This window comes from Ascaphus truei, chromosome 21 (genome assembly GCF_040206685.1).
Source record: "Ascaphus truei isolate aAscTru1 chromosome 21, aAscTru1.hap1, whole genome shotgun sequence".
Classification (NCBI taxonomy): Eukaryota; Metazoa; Chordata; class Amphibia; order Anura; family Ascaphidae; genus Ascaphus; species Ascaphus truei.
Window position 1 is genome coordinate 20,151,587 of NC_134503.1, and position 19,783 is coordinate 20,171,369.

At 41.0% G+C, this 19,783-nt stretch overlaps 1 protein-coding gene across 1 annotated transcript in view; it reads right to left on the minus strand.

The window, feature by feature from the left end:
* Positions 1–14,052: 14,052 nt before the first annotated feature.
* The window catches only part of TPRN (taperin), a 70,829-nt gene continuing 65,098 nt past the window's right edge, over positions 14,053–19,783 (minus strand). The window contains exon 4 of the mRNA XM_075579277.1: positions 14,053–19,379. Coding sequence (XP_075435392.1) covers positions 19,317–19,379 — 63 coding nt within the window. The 3' untranslated portion in view covers positions 14,053–19,316. The remainder of the gene's footprint in view (positions 19,380–19,783) is intronic.

Below are 19,783 nucleotides of genomic sequence, written 5' to 3' on the forward strand. Positions count from 1 at the left end.
CTTAGGCAGGTCTGCAACCCCGCCTTTCCCCATTATCACCCAGCATATATATATATATATATATATATATATATATATATATATATATATATATATATAAATCAGTTCTGTAGTATTAGATACTTGCTTAAAATTCCATTCTTAATGCCATTTTGAATGCGTTTTCATATACTGAGCATCATTTTGATTTCTATAGCAGGTTTTAGCCACCTCCCCAGCAGTGCAAGATCTTTGCAACACTTTCCTGTCTGTGATCCTTTGTTGCCAATGTTCCCAGCAGTTTGAGCTGCAGACTCTAACAATAGATAATGTTACCTTAGTAATATAAGAATACATTGTAGCTGCTGAGTTACACTGACTGAAGGATTGATTGAACCTGAAAGGCAGCCATTTAGTGAACCCTGGGAAGCAGGATCTTTGCTGATCAATCACGCGAGAACAAATTGATCAGCAGTTTAGGTAATTCGTTTTCAATAAAGGTAATCAAACTTTTTAAAGTGCAGATATAACTGCCTCTTTAAATAACTTCATTTTTTCTGTACTGTGTTTATAAAGTTTTAAAATAAAGAGTTTGACAAAATGTCATGCTGTGATATTATATTAATTCAATATTACAGTGATGGTAGGTTAGCTACCGTGGTAGAATTCACAGCCACCACCAGTCTAAGTTCTTTCAAAACTAAAGCTGTCTCACATTTTAATCTGGTCTGTAACTGTTACATACGCCTATATTATATTATCTCTAACTGTGCATGCAATGTCTTGTATATAATGTATAACCCTGCTCACTCTTTGTAACTATGTATTTGTAACCATGTACAGGCAGTCCTCGTTTTACAACGCTTCGTTTTACAACGAATGGCTTATCCAACGCTATGCAATGCATCCTATGTTCATTTTTACAACGCCAAAACGGCTTATCCAACGCTCTTACAACGCATTGCAAAGTTGTTAATGTGTATATAATATATATATTATACTGTATAATATATTATATTTTTATATTATATATTATGTTATATTATATATATAATTCAGTATATACACTATATAAATGTGTGCTGCATATCTTATTGTCTGCGTAAAATATTTTGTGTATTTTAGCATTAAAAAATGCCTTCAGGAACGGAACCTTTCATTTAAACAGTGTTCCTATGGGAAAACGTGTTTCGCTTTACAACGTTTCGCTATCCAATGCCATTTTGAGTAACGCATTGTGTCGGATAACCGAGGACTGCCTGTACAGTATTTGTCATTATAACTCTGTGCCCAGGACATACTTGAAAATGAGAGGTAACTCTCAATGTATTACTTCCTGGTAAAACATTTTATAAAAAAATTCTGCAGAATTGGAATAATTCTCACTTTTTCATTGTCCCCTTGTTCTAGTTAAAAAAATATTTTGGTAAATATAAAACCATATATGCTTTTTTAAAATGTTGTCCACGTTTAGAAATATGCTCACACGTTTCACAAGAAGAATAAATAACTTGAAAGTGAATCTTTTATCTTCCTTATAAAAGCACGCTGTAAGAAAAATTGTCGTGTGTGTTAAGGAATGGGAGCAGCTCAGTGAGTAATGACACTGACTGGCACTGAGAGTTTGAAGAAGGGGAGCCTGGTTCAAATCCCGGTGTCGGCTCCTTGTGACCTTGGGCAAGTCACTTTATCTCCCTGTGCTTCCGGCACCAAAAACATAGATTGTAAGCTCCACTGGGCAAGGACCTGTGCCTGCAAAATGTCTCTGTAAAGCGCTGCATACAACTAGCAACGCTATACAAGAACATGCTATTATTATGAAGGTACAAGTTATCCCACTCACTCCAGCGTTAACTCCTATTGAAGTCTACAGGAATGAATGCCGGTGCAATAGCCCGGTACAGGCACTTGATAAATGGGACTTAGTTCCATTTTTACTAAGCAGTGCTATGCCATAAGGTAACTTACAACACGTTCACTTGAACGGGCCATTAAGTGCCTTGCAGCCTAGCACCAGTTGGTAAGTATGGCCCTCCATGCCCAACCCCCAAAGTCCTGTACATCCCCTATTCTGTGGGTGAAAGGCATTTTCTGTTGCCGGTCCCATCCTAAAGCCCTATCTGTTCTAGAGGGTAAGGCTGTATGTAAGGTGGTTAAAGGTTGTATGAAAGTTGCAAACGTCGACACATTCCACAGCGTCTTCCCGAAACGGTCCATCGGTTTGTTCATTTACCCCCCAAAAAAACGACATCACAAAGTTCTAGGTTCACAGATAAACAGGAGGGTTATTAAGACCCTTCAGTTACTGTGTAAATTAAGCCTTTCCATGCTTGCACAGCAAGCAGTGATAGCTAAGGCCCCGCTCCCTCAGTCAGCGCGCCCGCACTGCAGACAGGCGGCGCGCTGACAGGCAATTGACCGCGATATCCGGTCTGTAGGGAGCGGGAGGGCGTGGTAAAACTTTGCCAGGTCTTAGATCGTGCTGCCGTGGTGCCGTCCACCCCACCACCACCACCCCCACCCCCACACACAACACACATACATATACACTCACACACTTTTCCCCCGCAGCTCCTTCCCTGCTCGCCTCCCAATCCGTAGCTCCTTCCCTCCCCTCCTTCCCTCATTGGCTGACTGCCGCACCATGTGACGCGTCAGCGTTGCAAATCACTAGGATCTTGCAGCATCGGCCGGCTGACGCATCACAGCACGCAGTCAGCCAAGTAATAAGGAGCCAGCGGGGACCTCCACCCTAGAGGAAAGGGGCTGGTGGCCCGTGGCTGCGCGCGCCGCCGGACGCAGCAGGACCAAAGCCTAAAGCAGCAGTCCGTGGTAATCACCATTTTGGGGGCATTTTAATTGTTTTACTTATTTTAGGAGATCCCTTCCTAACACTTATGTATTTTTTATCTGATGCTTCGTTCAGGAGATAAAAGCCGTGTCATGGTGTTTAATTTGAAGATCCATTCAGCCTCTTTCCTTAACAATAAGGTGGCTCTATCTATAACGCCTGCAGATCTAGCTGCTTGTTCGGTCCCCATTAGTCTACATTGGGACACAGTATGTGAATGTGTTTTGCAATCTTGTATTAACACCGTCAGTTCTGTACCTCTGTTAATCGTGCCTTTGTATTGTGTAAACCAAATTCTCAATTGACCAGTGGTTTTACCTACATTAATAAGTCCACAAAGGACATTTGATCAAATACACTACTTGAGTAGACTTACAGATTATACTTTATCTTATATTCATTCTCTTACCATGGTGAGGATCAGAAATCGTCCAATAGTCATGTTATCACATACGGAATAATTGCCACATCTATAACAACCAAGTTTAGGTTTACAACGTTTGTTTAGTAAATAAAAATAGCACTTGTGGTGCATTTGCCTGTCTCAAACAGATGTGCACCCCTGTCTTTCCCCGTTATCTATTGCTTAGCAAACAGTGCTTCCACTGCATCCAGGGATTCTGGGTAATGACATGCAAATAAGCACACAGTGTCACCTTTTACTTCATGTCCATTATAACATGGATCCCTATAAACTTATGCATTGCCATATTACACAGCATTTGTAACACAGCACTACTCACTCACAGACGGCTGTTTCAAATTTTGGGTCTCATCAGTGCAAGGTTCGTTGCTGGCTCTGGAAAACAAAGTGTTATCAATGGCACTTATGTCTAATAAGTGCAATTTTAAATACATTGTGTTCAATGAGTGACTAATTAGTCAATGGGTTCAGCCACTAATTAGCATAAAAGTGAATTACAAGTGTAGTGAAAAGAACACACCCACAGGTGTGTATAGCAAACCAGAATAGAAAGATATATGTTAATTGCAGCTCAACCCTTGTGTGGATTGCTTTTTCGAATCCCAATTGTGCAGGTTTCCAGGTCATGGGGAGCGCAGGTCAATATAGAGATATAGAACAACATACAATAGTGCAATATGCCTGTAATATGGTGAGTTGTGGTCTGTAAATCCACAGGGTACATACTCACATATTCACCATTCTTTTTAGCATGCCCCAAATCAGTGGCAATGATGTACTGTATGGTGATAGACTCTGGTTGATCTTGTGTATGAAGAACCTTTATAAAATAAAGGTAGAGGAGCCAATAGTGCAGACTGTAATAAGTTTGATCAATATAAACAAGTAAAAAGTGATCACACACATGGTGTAAATTCTTACAAAGCGTTTAGCCACACAGGGCAGCAGGATCGGCTGGCGCGCTCTCAGCTTCTCTGCTCTGTGTACTCTGCGTCTCTCTGTTTTGATCAGCGGTGATGACAGCAGCGCTGTAACGGCGTCCTCTCTCTCAGCTCACACAGCAGCTCTACGCGTTTCGCCTACTAGAGGTTTCATCAGGAATACCTATTCATTAGACAATACAACAGGGAATATGAGAAAATTCATAAAATAGTCACAAATCTCTGGCATATTCTAAAAAATTATTCCATTCTTAAAGAATACTTACCAGATAGACCTCAAAATTGTTTTCACAAAGGCACGCAACTTAAAGGATAGAATGGCCCCAAGCCTTCTGAAAACCGTGATAATTGGCTTAATAGTAAGCCCAAAGGGTTTTTCAAATACATGAAGTGCTAGGCATGCAAATTTGGAAAAGACAAAACTGACAGTTTTGCGTTCAATGTAACCAAAGAATCCTTTAAATTAAAAAGTTTGATTAACTGCAAGTGTATCAGTGATTGATACATTGACATGTCCCTTCGGGCTGCAATACATTGGACGCACAATACGCCCCATGCGTGTAAGAATGCTGGAACCTTCTCCCTGGGTCTCTCTTTTATTATTGATATTGTGAAACCTAATGGGAGGAGTGGGAACAAAATCAGTGATGTTTCCCAACAAGAAATGTTCTGAATTAATAAAATGCAGACTTTACAACCTTTGGGTTTGAATATAGAAATAGATCTTAATTCTTTCCTCAGATGACCCTATCTCCTGTTCTGTCTTTCTGTTGTTCTCATTTCCAAAAATGGGCAATTTTATTGTGGCCATTCAGTGTGTACACACACGCGCGCACACACGCACACACGCACACACGCACACACGCGTTTTAACTACTGTACATCTCTTATGGATGTCTCACATTCAGGTTTCCTCTCGGCTTATCAAGACATGCTTCCTTTGCAATTTTGTCCCAATTTTAAATGTAGTAACACTTGTTTGTCTTTATTAGACGCTTAATCTTTGATTTTGGCAAACGACATTTTTTCCTTTGTCCCAAGTTCCTTTAAATACTTAATTGTTCATGTGCCTTTTATTTATGTATGTATTTGTGTTTTTGATTATGCATTTATGTTTGTGATCACTTTTTATGTTTGTGATCATCTAGTACATCTTTTTTCACGGAAATGCTGCTGAGATTCTTTGTCCAATCAGCGCTCACAATGTTTTTTGTCCATTGATGTGTCCAATCATGTTCCATGTAGTTAGGATGTATTTAATCCAATGTGTTCGTTTTGTCGCCGTGACGTCACCTTATGGGACTATAAAACAAAACTCCTCAACTTGGAAAGATAATTGTACTCCTGTGGAATCTCTCAGAACTGAGTGAAACGCGTAGGGTGGAACTTGTGCGTGCCTATCGCCTCTCCTCCACTCCTGCAAGCAGAAGCTGAAACCAAAGCCTCCCCGATCCTCCCCTCTGGTGACGTCAGCTACCAGGAACTGCGACCGTGGTTCAACATAGAAGCCAGCAACGGCAGAAACAGGTGTTTGGGACGACGTGCCTTCAGACCGAGAGTGGTCTAATTGCTTATACTTACCTGGAGCATGTGAGTATACTCTGTCCAGTGCTCTTGTGTATATTTTACTTTTATAAAATAGTTTTGCACGATGTCTTCATCTCTTTTCTCCACACAAACATCGGGGAGTTTACATTCATACAAACATCCTAAAGGAAAAGACCAAGACTCGATATATCTCTGAGAATGCCTGACACTACGCGAGTGGGCAATTTATAATAATTTTGCAGCAATAACAAAAGGAAGAAATCCACAGGAGGGGTTACCTTTATGGTCATGTTATAACTTGCTTAATAACGCATAATTCTGTTCAATATTTTAATGTAGGATAAAACACGTTCTGATTTGTAGTCTTGTATTATCCTGTTACATTTTTCTTATTAAACAATAACAAATCGTCCTTAAATGTATCGACATGTGAATTCAAATAACTGGTAATATTTGTTGATTCCACTGTTTGCCCACCTGTAATTCCGTTTTTTTGTCATTTCCATTCTAATATGTGATAATAAGAGCGTTACGTCTAATGATGCTTTATCTAATATGTCATAATAAGAGCGTTACGTCTAATGATGCTTTATCTAATATGTGATAATAAGAGCGTTACGTCTAATGATGCTATATCTAATATGTGATAATAAGAGCGTTACGTCTAATGATGCTATATCTAATATGTGATAATAAGAGCGTTACGTCTAATGATGCTTTATCTAATATGTGATAATAAGAGCGTTACGTCTAATGATGCTATATCTAATATGTGATAATAAGAGCGTTACGTCTAATGATGCTTTATCTAATATGTGATAATAAGAGCGTTACGTCTAATGATGCTTTATCTAATATGTGATAATAAGAGCGTTACGTGTAATGATGCTTTATCTAATATGTGATAATAAGAGCGTTACGTCTAATGATGCTATATCTAATATGTGATAATAAGAGCGTTACGTCTAATGATGCTTTATCTAATATGTGATAATAAGAGCGTTACGTGTAATGATGCTATATCTAATATGTGATAATAAGAGCGTTACGTCTAATGATGCTTTATCTAATATGTGATAATAAGAGCGTTACGTCTAATGATGCTTTATCTAATATGTCATAATAAGAGCGTTACGTCTAATGATGCTTTATCTAATATGTGTAACCTTCCCTTTCCGGCTTCTAGGGAGTTTACGTCAGTGTCGGTGTTAGGGCTGCTCGGGACGCGTTACCTTGGTCAGGGTGCTGGGTTAGCGCAGACTGGGCGCTGGTTCACAACGATGGGCGCCAGGAACTTTATTCATTCAAACAGCAGCTTTCTTGTCTTGCCGGTACAGCCTCACATTTAATATACAGAGACCATCTTGTACTTCCAATAAAGTGTCCTTGGCCTACGCTTTGTGCGAGGCTTCCCTAGCTGCCCCCATCTCTGCCCACCAGGAAGGAGCTGAAGCTTTATATTCACTTGGCTACTTATAGAGTACCTTTGTTTTATAGATGGGTGTCACAATATCTATAAGAAAGAGAGACCCAGGGAGAAGGTTCCAGCATTCTTACACGCAAGGGGCGTATTGTGCGTCCAATGTATTGAAGCCCGCAGAGACATGTCACTGTGTCAATCACTGATACACGTGCAGTTAATAAAACTTTTTATTTTAATGGATTCTTTGGTTACATTGAACTCAAAACGGTCAGTTTTGCCTTTTCCAAATTTGCTCCATATCCACAGGGCCCCTAATGGGCCTAGTACTACTCCCTCTGTGATCAGCCTCCTCATTTCTGGGCGGCCTGCCACCTCGTAGCCTTTTGGGTGAGAGTCAGTGAGGGACCAGTGGGGTAGGTCCAAATATACCCAGGGGCTGCAATTTGGGAAGCTCCCTCTGGACATAGCCCGAGAAACAGACTATCTTGGGAGTAATGCCAGACCATCTTGATGGGATTCTAGATAAACAGGGTACTGTCCCTAACTTAAAACAGCAAAAGGAATGGGGGACCTATCCTATATATAGCAGCTTATATAACTATTCACATTGAGCTTCCTCCTTGTCAACCTCTCCTGGGATCTGCCTTGCAGAAGCTTACCCCCTCTATTTATTGCCTAACATGCTGTCACTGCATCCAGGCAGAATGGGTCAGGGCTTAACTTCTGCTGAATCACCCCAGGAACTTCTGATAGAGATGGGACATTACTCTGTTTGATCCCACATGTTTAACCCCTTAAGGCCCAAATAATCCCAATGGGGGATTACATATGTTATACCACTTAAAATCAAATGAACTGTTATTTCTCACAATAGTGTACGCATACTTTATCCTAAAACCTCTAGGAATAAGCTTATACGTATTATATTCACTTAAATGTAGTACCAAGGGGAAAATAATTCAAATTCCTTCCTTTTTATATCCTCCTGTTCCCTCCAATAATCGCGTGGTTAATCAGGATCAAAAGTCTGTTCAGGATTACCCTGGAAGTGGATTCGATTTGCATTTTCCTCCGTACATACTAGACTATCTGCTTGTCGTGGTATATCTTTGCAAAGGTGATGAGGGTGGGTTGTGGGGTTCTGGAGCTTGATGGGTTATGAAACTATTGTTGCTCGCCCTGCCCCACTTTCCAATTAGCAGTTTTTATCATGATCTTGTGTATAACAGACCCAGTATGGGGTCTTTCTCCCTCCAGCGGAAAAGAGAGGTACATGAGAATTGTGCCAGGTAGTGTTAGGACCTGCATACTGGTCATGCCGTGATGTTGGCTGCAGGCTTATAACCTTTTGGCCAAAGGGTTTAACTAAATGACCCTTACTCATGAGCAGATAAGCACTGAAGTATTGTACTATATGTTGTGTCATTTTGTATGGTGCGCTGGCCTTTCTGTTTTTCTTTCAGCAAGAATGTTTGAGAGTGCTGTTTTCCTATTTCTCCTACATACTTCTTTGGGATCTACCGCAGGAAAAGGCAGCATTTGGTGTTAAATTCAACAAGTGATTGCTAAACCCCAAATATGTATTGTATATTGTTGTTTTCTATTCTTGGGCTTCGCACCCAAAACAATGTAAGTATGATTTTGTCTTTTTGGAAACCTTAAATACCACTTCCATTTTTCAAGTATACTGCAAAATATATTTTGGTCAAGTCATTGACCTTTTATACATTTTTAACATTTAATTTTTCATCATGTCCATCTTGGCACTTACCAATCACTTTTTTTTCTGTTAATTCCTGTTTTGTATATATGGATCAATGTAATCAACTTTGCAACGATATACCACCACGAGCAGACGTCCTAACATTTACGGAGGGGAATGCAAATCGAATCCTCTTTCAAAAAGTAATCCTGAACAGGCTTTTGATCCTGATTAACCACACAATTATTGGAGGGAACAGGAGGATTTAAAAAGGAAGGAATTTCAATTATTTTCCCATGGTACTACATTAAGTGAATAGCGTAAGCATAAGCTTATTCCTAGAGGTTTTAGGAAAAATAACTCGCCCACTGTTGGAAAAAATAACAGTGAATTCTGTTCTAAGTGGTGTAGCATATTAAATATAGTATCATTAGATTTCATGCTCTTAGTGATAGAAGATGTAAAGTTATAATTATCACATATTAGAACTAAGATTATAAAAACGGAATTACAGCTGGATCGAATGCAAACATCAGAGGAATCTACAAATATTAACAGTAATTTGAATTCACAAATTGATACATTTTAGGAGGATTTATTGTTGTTGAGGAATGTAACAAAGTAATACAAGACTACAAATCAGAACGTATTTATCTTTGTTTAAAAGGGGATTATAGACATGCAAATGACCACAACGTTGACACACTGACATTTAATTGGATATTTCTACAGATTCATCTGCTTCTAAATCAAAACCTTTTTTTTAGAAAAAGGCCTAAGGATAAACCCACAAGAAGGGGCAAAAGAAAGTCACAGGGTGAAGGTCAGTACGACCATTAGCCCCGAGACGAGAAATAAATAACGAATGAAACGGTGTCAATCTTTCCGACAGCTCATTGTTATCTTACTTTGAATTGAGGGTTTTATCTAGGGGTCTCACTTTTGTGCCCAGATTATCATTTGATAGTTTTACGTTTGAAATGGAGTTAAAGTTTGGGCATTTACTAAATCGTTGGTCCTTCCTTGCTTTGAATTCAGGGTCCGACGCTAGCAGGTTTGAGAAACCAACTTCAACATCTTCTGCGGTAACGTCTTCAGTATGGAAAATTAAAATACAAATGTGTAGCTCCAGTGAAGAAATCTGCAGTCAGTACCTTTCCAAACACGTTGGGATTTGAAGTTAATACATACTGCAAGAAATCACATAAATATGGTTCCAATCTTTCTACAACAGTGGTATGTATAATTTCAATATTTGTTGCATGGTTTTTTATTCCTTTTTTCCCCACTAGTCCGCCATATGGGCTATTGCCAATGATATAAAAGTGGTAAAAATCTGTTTTGCTGTCATTTTGTTTAATGCAAGCACCATGGCACCGAAGGATAGCGGGCATCCACCTGCTCGATCATACCTTCGGGGGGGTGACAACACGATGACGTTGCAGTCACCGTGATGCCCATGCAATGACGTCGACGCATGGAGCTGCAATTATGGCTCTGAGGGGAGGGTGATGGCAGGAGTACTTAGGGGAAGCCAAGTGGCCATGTTTTTCAGCAATGATGACAGTCTCAGAAACGCGTTGGAAAGATGTTATAATACAATAAAGGGACCTTTAAATGCGCATTGGTGTGTGCCCCCTGCCTTCTTTTTGCTGCAATATACTTAATTGGTATCAACCCCAGGAAAAGACCACGCACAAGATTTGGTGCACTAACACATTCAAACACAGGAGTGCATACTCAACCCCCAAATCAGATGTTTTTAATCCAAAACAGGGTACAGGTAGCACTAGATTCTACACACTGGCCCTTAGTCTATAAAGTGTGATAGTACCCGCACAGAAAACTCTGTTCACTTCAATGGTGCCTTCTGAGCGACAGCACCGGATCAGCACTTTCACCCTGTATAGAATAAGGCAGCGGTGCGCAAACTGGGGGGCACGCAAGATTGTTCAGGGGGGGGGGGGGCTCGGCGGTTGCAGAGGCCCCTCGCTCTTCTCCCAAGGCATTTTAATTAATGCAGGGGGATCACGTGAGGCCTCATCAACTTCACTTACCTTCGGCGACGTGACGCCAGGGAGCAGGAAAGGAGGTAAGGGAGGGGGGCGCAACCAGGGAGGGAAGCAGGAAGGGGGGCGCACGCTGGAAAGATTGCACACCGCTGGAATAAAGGGACACAACCGATTAAAAAGATGAAAACACGTCACTATTTGATGTAGAACCCGATTACCATTGTGCAATGCACGTGTGAAGATTAAGGGCATATTCTCCTTGTTAAAGTATCAACAATACACGTTATCTGGCTTTGCTGTATCTGTGCGCTCATTACAGGGGCGACGCTATAGCCCGGGCGCCCGCGCTCTTGGCGGCCCGCTCTCTAGCTCGAACAATACATATTTTTGCAGCCGCGCATGTCGACTGACATTTCGCCGCCGCACATGCTCACGAGCAGCCGGCAAGTGCCGATCGTGCGTGCACGGTATGAAAGAGCCAATCGCATGTGCAGTTGGAAAGAGCCGATTGCACACACGCGGACAAACAATACAAAAAAAAATTGCCTCCAAGTTAAAACTGCCGTCATAAAAACATATTTGCCAGCAGATAAAATTGGTGGCCAAGGAGTGGCCAAATGGTTCTTATCATCTGCTGTAAAACCTCAGACCATATGTGATCCTTTGCTTTGTTTCATATTCAGGATAGCCTTATACCTATCCAAAACATGTTTGCATTCTTACTGTATTAGCCCCTATCACCTGTTAAGAGGCTACAAACCCACCACACTTTCCATGCAGTTCTTCCTCAGATTTCCCTTCAGCCTACACCCCTTTAGCTTCAGCACATGTCCTCTCCTTCTAACACTTCTTTCTTTGAAAAATGGTGTACCTTGCAGAAATGCTTTCACCGTTTCAGTCATATCCCCCCCCATCCTCTAAGCCAGCGGTGCGCAAACTGTGGGGCGCGACCCCCAGGGGGGGCGCGACACTGCCGACGGGGGGCGCGGGGTTTACAGAGGCCCCGCGCGCTTCCCGAAGGCACTTGAATTAAGTGCCGGGGGAGCTGCAGGGCCTCTGTAAACCTAACTTACCGTGGCTCCGGCGGCTTCCTCCCTGTGTCGCCATGGCAACGCGGCGTCAAAATGACGCCGCGAGGTCATGTGACGTCACGTTGCTATGGCAACGTGACGTCATTACGCCGGAGCGCGGGTAAGTTGGGGTTGGGAGGGGGGCGCGGGAGTGAGGGGACAGCCGGCAGGGGGGCGCAGGGAAAAAAGTTTGCGCCCCCCTGCTCTAAGCCATACATATTATGATCCTTAAAGCTGCAGTTCAGTCTTTTTTTTGTTTTTGTTTTTTAATTTATTTTTTTACTTAAATAGTTTTATGTGGGCAATCTCTAATTACCTAAAGAACTGTATAGCTGCAGGTCAATTCGTTCTCCATGTATTGATAGGCGAAATTTGGTGACATAATTAGTGAAGGGATCTGTTTTTCTTCTGCTTCTGTCTCTCAGTGGAAGCTCATGAATATTCATGAGCACTCCTGCACCGACATGTGCTAGAGGGAGGGCAGGGCTGACAAAGGGGTGTGCCAGGGCTTGTGACAGGACATGAAGGGGCAGTGCCTTAGCAAATGGCTGTTAAAATAGAATACAAGAAAATTGGTCTTTCAAAGTTGTTTTTTTAAAAACAGAAAATGCTAAAAGTATTTTTTCTTACTACAGAACTGATTTATTAAAAAAAACCACACATGTAGGATATTGACTGAACTGCAGCTTTAAGTCTTTTCTGATAGTCTCATGCTGTAAACCAGGGGTGCTCAACTCCTGTCCTCAAGGCCACCCCCCCAACCAGTTAGGTTTTAAAGCGATCCCAACTTCAGCACAAGTGTCTGTCTTCCAACGCGTTTCTGGGACAGTTGTCATTGCAGAACACCCCCTGCTGTAGATCATACACCATCACCTCCTTTGCACAACCTCCAATGTATGTTCTTCCTCAGCTGTGTTGTAATGGTTTGCATTGTGTAACTAAATCCGAGGTCATGTGATTTGCAGGAGGTGATAGCAGCTCCTCTAACCAGATCACATTTATCATCAGACATTACTTCCTGGAAACAGCTATACCGCAAATGCAAGTTATTAGAAGGACCCCTACATGCAGCAATATGTGTATTGAGACGCATATCTCATCTAGCCCGGCTTTTCAAGGCAGGGTTCACTGTTCCAGATCTATAGTTTATTTAAGAAGGCAAATCCGTCCTTGGACCAATGTATACCAGGGACTTGTTTATTAAGTGTTACATCTGGGTGATTTAATGCCTTTAAAATATAATATTTGTTTTTAAGTTACTTCGTAAATATGGTGAGCTTGATTACCTTTCATGAAAACCAATGACCAAAGCTGCAGATGGATCCCTTTTCATATGATCCATCAGCGAATGTCCTGCTCTTTGGGTTCCCATAATGGTCGCTTTTCAACTAATCCTTCAGGCAGTGGAACGCAACAACTATAATATATCCTTATATTACGAAGGGTAACGGTATCTATTGCTACATCTTTCAACTCGGACAGTCTCCTCTGTTTTGTGAAAATTTGTTACCAAAGCTCTTGCATGGCCAGGCTGAAAAAAGGTGTGTGCCAGAGCCTGCTATAGCAACCACAGAAACGGGTGCTCAGTACAGTACATTAACTCATTAAAAATGAAATTGAGTTGATTTTTTTTCATGCTGTATTATCCAACACTACAGAACTGATGTATTAAAAAAAAATGTACAATGCTCTTAAAACGGACAACCCATCCCAGATTAAAAAGGGATATATTGCGGTTGGTTAAGGCAGGTGTGTGCAAACTGGGGGGGGGGGGGTGCATGACAGATTTTAAGGGGGTGCGGTGGTTATAGAGGCACTATTCTGTAAATTCACTTACCCGGTCTCGCGTGACGTCACAACGTCATTTGATGCCGTCGCCATGGTAACACGGCGTCAAATGATGTCGCGGGTGGCATTCAAGGAAGGGGGGGAGCCGACCCAGGGCAGGCAGGGGGGTGCAGCCAAGGAAGTTTGCGCATCCCCTGGGTGAAGGTGCCAAACCTGATTTTTTTAGTTTGTACACCACGTGTGCACATGGCACTGGATATATTTATTAAGTAGTAACAAAAAGGCAAGACAATGGAGGGGGAAAAAAACACAAATCAGAAAGTATTTCTTTTAATTTTCCTGCAGTGAAAATATTTATTGAACCCATTGGGTACAACTACATAAGTGCTGTATCCAGTTACAGTCAGCAAAAGTTACGAGTGAAAAAAAAAAATCGACAACCATTTACAAAACAGAATCGATAGCCAAGACGAGAAAATGATTCCAGAGTTTATCACAACAAAGAATGGAGAAAAACAAAAACAAATACAGATTTTGGCCACATAACCAGAGCCGGCAAATTTATAAGAAGAACATCTAAAGTTATAGATTCGTTATCTGTGATATATATATTAATTGTTTTTATAAACATTATGAAAATCAAGTGCAAAATATTTTCTTTTACGGAAATATATATTCTGACGAAAGCGAATGATAAACTCAGGGAGGACAGCTTGATGAGACAGAATAGGGCAAACCATATTAGACCAAGTAATGGTTGGAGAGAAGCTATTGTGTCCATGGAAAACATTCTATAACAATCATCACATTTCCCGCAGGAAAGAGGCAGCAGTATTGCCCGAGTACTTTTTTTGTCTGAAAGCAGCAAAATAATAATTAAAAAAAAATATATATATTTTTTTAACCTTTTATACATTGGTAAAAAGGGCGTGTATCTTCTCCGTCATACATGAAAGACCCAAATAAGTCCTTGCCAAACATATAGGCTACATGGTCGTATTCATTATCATTAGCCCAAGCCAATTAATATGGATAAAGTTATGCCGTAATGATGTTATCCTTACTCATCGGTTTGTTAGCAGAAGACTCTAACCCCCCCCCCCCCCTTATTAAATATTATGTGAAGATTAAATTAATTGAGTTTAAATCCCAAACAATTGGAAGGTTGATTGGGGAAGGGGGGAGTTATGCAGTGCTATGTAGATTGAGGCTTTCAGATGTTGCATTGTAGAGAAAAATCAGTGTGTACCAGTATTAGAGATGCTTTGAAATAACAATAACTGAATGCAAATCAGTCTTTTACATACACTTTGCAACAGGTGAATCACCTCTGGGTACAAGGCTTTAAAAATAAACTAATAGACATGGAAATTAATCTTGCTCTGCTGTGCCCAAGTGTTTATTTATTTGTGGCTTCCATCTAATATGAGGATACCCCGACAAGTTGTACCGGTCTCTAACCGCACTATGCAATCGGGAGTGAGGCGAGATAACACATGGGTAACAAGTGATCCCATTTGAGGATATGCAAACAGGGTGCACTGGGCTTGAGTATCTAACCCAGGGGTAGCCAACTCCCGTCCTCAAGAGCTACCAACAGGTCAGTTTTTCAGAGTATCCCTGCTTCAGCACTGATGGACCCACCTGTGCTGAATCAGGGATATCCTGAAAAACTGACCAGTTGGTAGCTTTTGAGCTCTGGAGTTGGCTACCCCTGCCCTAACCCCACTAAGCAATAGTGAGAGCAGCGAGGTAACGAATACACCTTTAGCTACCAGGGGAAACATCCCAGGCGTAACCCCCTTTGCTGCCAGAAAGGCTTACACCATATTGCTATGCAATGCATTGCAGACCGTGCTGGCAGCCAAGGAGTTACTGATGCAGTAACTTCCATTCACCCGAGACTGTTCAATTCTAGTTACTAAGACACAAGCGGTTACGGGAGTCGGAATTATTCCAGGGCAAGTGGCAGATGTCTTAAGCTCTCTTACGCTGTGAAGTGGCGTCCCTCCCTACACATGGAATACTGCCCCCAAAGGGTTAAAGGAGCTTTTTTTTTTTTTTTGCAAATAGTGAACTGTTTCAATAGCTTTGTAGCAGAAGACACGTGTGAGATCTGTAAAGCTCATGTTGAAACTAGATCTTTATAAAAAGGCATCGCCATTCACAAGATATGCCCACATTTTTTTTTCTTCAAATATGGCTATTAAAAATGTAAACTAATCCAATTTTTTCCATCCTAACATCACAATCACAACTACTACACGTCCCTATATTAGTAATCTTTCGGAGGTATTTGTTTTCTAACATGTCCCAATCACACTACCTGTAGTTCTCTTGTAACCTGGCAGTTCTCAAGTATAAAACCAGAGCTTGTTTAGTTCTAGTTTTGTGGTATTATGGGTACTAATATTATGAGCATTTAAAAAAAACAAAAAACCCACTGATTTATCATCTCTCCTAAAAAGCAGGTAGCTTCAAGCTCCCATCGCCATTAATATGTTATAGGGACTTCAAGGTCGTGGCATAATCTCAATAAACTGCCATGTCATTATGAGATCCTAGCCAAGTCCTGGTCTATCAAGTCCTACTTCTCAAAGAAATGTCGGACTACAGTAACCCCCTACCACACCCGCATTAGAGTTCGAAAACAAGGACGGGGTTAATCACCATGACACTGTATTTCAGCAGGCAATACTGCAAATGCAAAGGTTTTAGATATAGACACCAGGAACATGTTCAGTATAGCCACACGTACCCCAAAACAGGACCCTGAAGGAACTGTAGTTGTAAGGCTGAACAATAGAAGAGATCCTTCCAAAAGATCTCCAGCAGCTGCTGGAGAGGACCAGTTAGTGGCTGGTCAAGGAGTGTACGGGTTAATACGAGGGATTAGAAATTACATTTCCTCCCCCCCCCCATCATCATCATTCCTATCAAAGATGGTGAGGTCGTTTGCACCAGTTGTGCAGCCAGGAGAATTGGATTTTAGTCGCCATATTATGACATATGTCGAAAAATGTTATAAATGGAATGGATTTTTGAGTAGTCTGGTCATTTCTATCCCGACTTTAAACCTCTATGCACGATAATGTTACCTTTTAGGTTTTAGACCAAAGCGGCTATTTCCCCCCAATCAGAACGCATGGATTTGTAGCCGATATGATCAAATGCTCAATATAGAAGGTCTAAGGACAATCTAGAAAACAAAGTGCTAAAGTGGGCTCACATTTTAAATGTCCCAAAAATCGAGGGGGGGGGGAGAGAAGAGACACATTGGGGACAGACTGGGAATGTTTAGGTGAAAGGGTTAACCCCTCATCGGTCAGAACGCGATAGAAGCCTAGTCGTTTTCATGACATTGTTGTGCTTGCCTCCTCTTAAGTTTACTTAAGAAAAATAACCCCTTTAGCTGCCAGAGGGACCAGCAACATATTGTTGCCAGAAGGGCAAAGCAAAGGGATGAAGGCCCATATTTATTAAGCAGTCTTCTGCTGTAAAACTCCTACAGCTCATGAACTTGAATGGGCTGTAAGGTGCGTTTCAGCGCGAGAAGGTGCCTTGTGGCGGCTAAGTAGATATGTCCAAGGGCCTCCTTATAACCTGCAAGTTCAGATCAAGTCTTCAAGCTAGAAGCCCCAGGATAAACTAACTTACAGAGGGACAACGTATATTCCTAAAGCTTTGCAAATAAGCCTCTCCTGGAGGCAACAGCTATATCATCACTGCATATAAATTCATTATATTAGATCTTTATTTTTAAAGCAAGACTTTTTTTTTCTTCTATAAACATAAAAATAGGACTACTATCCAGTGAAGATTCCCTAAATATACAAACATGATTAGCTGGTGAAGAGAGAAACGTTGTGCAAACTGTCACACAGTGAGGAGTGTCTGTGTTTAAATGGAGTGTAAGCTGAACGATCGTGGATAACCGGCATACAAGAGGACAAGTCTATAGCATTGTAATGCAGGAGGGACCTTCACATAGGATGCCTCTTTGGAGTGTGGAAATTTGCTGATATTTTGGTCCATAATATAACAGGCTATAACTTCTACAGTGATCTCTTTAGCTATAGCTCATTTTTTCTTTGTTGCATCGGACAGCACATTGGACATCCTCCATGCCACCCGTATTGGAAGGTTTCCATTATACACTATTATACCCCTCTTTCCCCCCCCCACCCCCCCAAGACATACAATTTGGTTAAAAGGGACCTCTACGCATAAGTACGGGGTGTCCCAAAAAGATAGTTGAATAACTTTATTTTTAGTAAATTCATTTTGGGACACCCTGTATTATTGGTTTACTCAACTATTGGTGTGCAAATAGCAGTACTTTACCCTTGTAACCGTACACTATGAAGGTCACCTACAGCTTGTTTTGAATTAGTCACACCCGGCGGATATTAGTAAAACAGTGCTAAGTATACACTTGCTTTAAACAGAGGAGGGGGAGGGGGAATAAAAATTGTGAAGACCAGAAGTCACAACGATAAAGAATCCCTGAACACCATCTTTAATGCTGTTATTGACTTCAATGAACTATGAAACCGTATTTGTTAACACACCCAAAACCCTGGTAAGTACTGAATAATGGGCATTACAATGTTAAACAGTTAATATGTATTGTATTACAAGGACCTCTAATAAAGGCCCCATTGCAATCCACAGTACATTTGATAGAATCTGCTTAGTTATTAAGTTGAGTAGTGATCTTCAGGCGACTTCTTCTATCCGCTCAGCTAAACTATCAACTCCTATTTACTATACTTGCCCCCCAAAAGACATATAATGGGTTAACCGCTTCTTCTACCCCAGTATCACAGCCAAACTACTTCTAAAACAAGACCAGCTTTTAGTGCATAGAGTAGCTTCCAACATCACATGCACATCAGTTTCAATCATACAACACAATCCAAAGGGTAGAACAATGTGACCGACGTAAATAAATTTAATCGATTAGCTGAAGAAAACTTGCCCACCAAAACAACTAAACAGACAGACTTAAGCCATCTTCAACTTCTAGATAGAAGACAGCCCATGAAACAGTACAACAATCATACACTTTCCAATTCTCAAAACATGCAGCTTGTTAATTAATATAATTAACAAAGCTCCACTGATTTAGTTTCAGCGAGAGTTGCATGAGAAGCTGCCATTTTTACAATGGCCTACTTGAAATATAAGCCTATATTAAACAGACAGATGTTCTTGGAAATGCATTAGTATGCATTACATTGCCAACATCTAAAAGGATGTTTCACTGTGGCATTTTCATGCTGGTTTTAGACACCAGGTGTGCTGTAAATTAGGAAGCTTCTGTTTCAAGAAGTCAAAGGAGTCTTCAAATGTTCATAATGCAACTAAGTAGTTTCCCCAAGATCCTTTGCAGCATGGTCAAAGTGATGTTCATGCCTGTACCACAAATGGACCAGATTGTCATAAGTACAGTAGAAGCTTCTTTACGGTGTAGGATTCAAGTCGGGCAGTGATAACATTCTTGAAGGTGCTTTTCCTAGAGCACGGAGTGCTGTGAAGTCTTGTACATTTTCATTCAGTGCTCATACCGTGAATTCTAGAAATACAGGGCAGGTTCGCTGCTGAAGTCGGTGAGGGAGCTGCTATCGGCTGGGGTGAGCTGCAAATATGGAGAAAGGTTTTAGAATAGAGGTGGTTTTGAAATTCCAAAAGGAATCTAGAATATTTACGTCTGATCGATAAATCCCATGATGTACAAGAAAGTGGCACATTAACTGAAAATGTTCTGAATCATTTGTTACTATAACAAAATGCTTGATCTTTACTCTGACCTTCATGTGATATATATTTATATACACTGTGTTCAGCGGAAAAAAAGGGCCCCTTTCGTTTTTCATCACATTTTATATATTCTCGCTCAATCCCCATAACAATTTGCACAATTGTAGGTATGTTAAGTAGGTTAACACTATATAAGAAGTACAATGTAGACAATCAACTGATGTTGACATAATATAGTGACATCCACTTACAGTAGTTAACAAGTAACAGATACACTGCGCT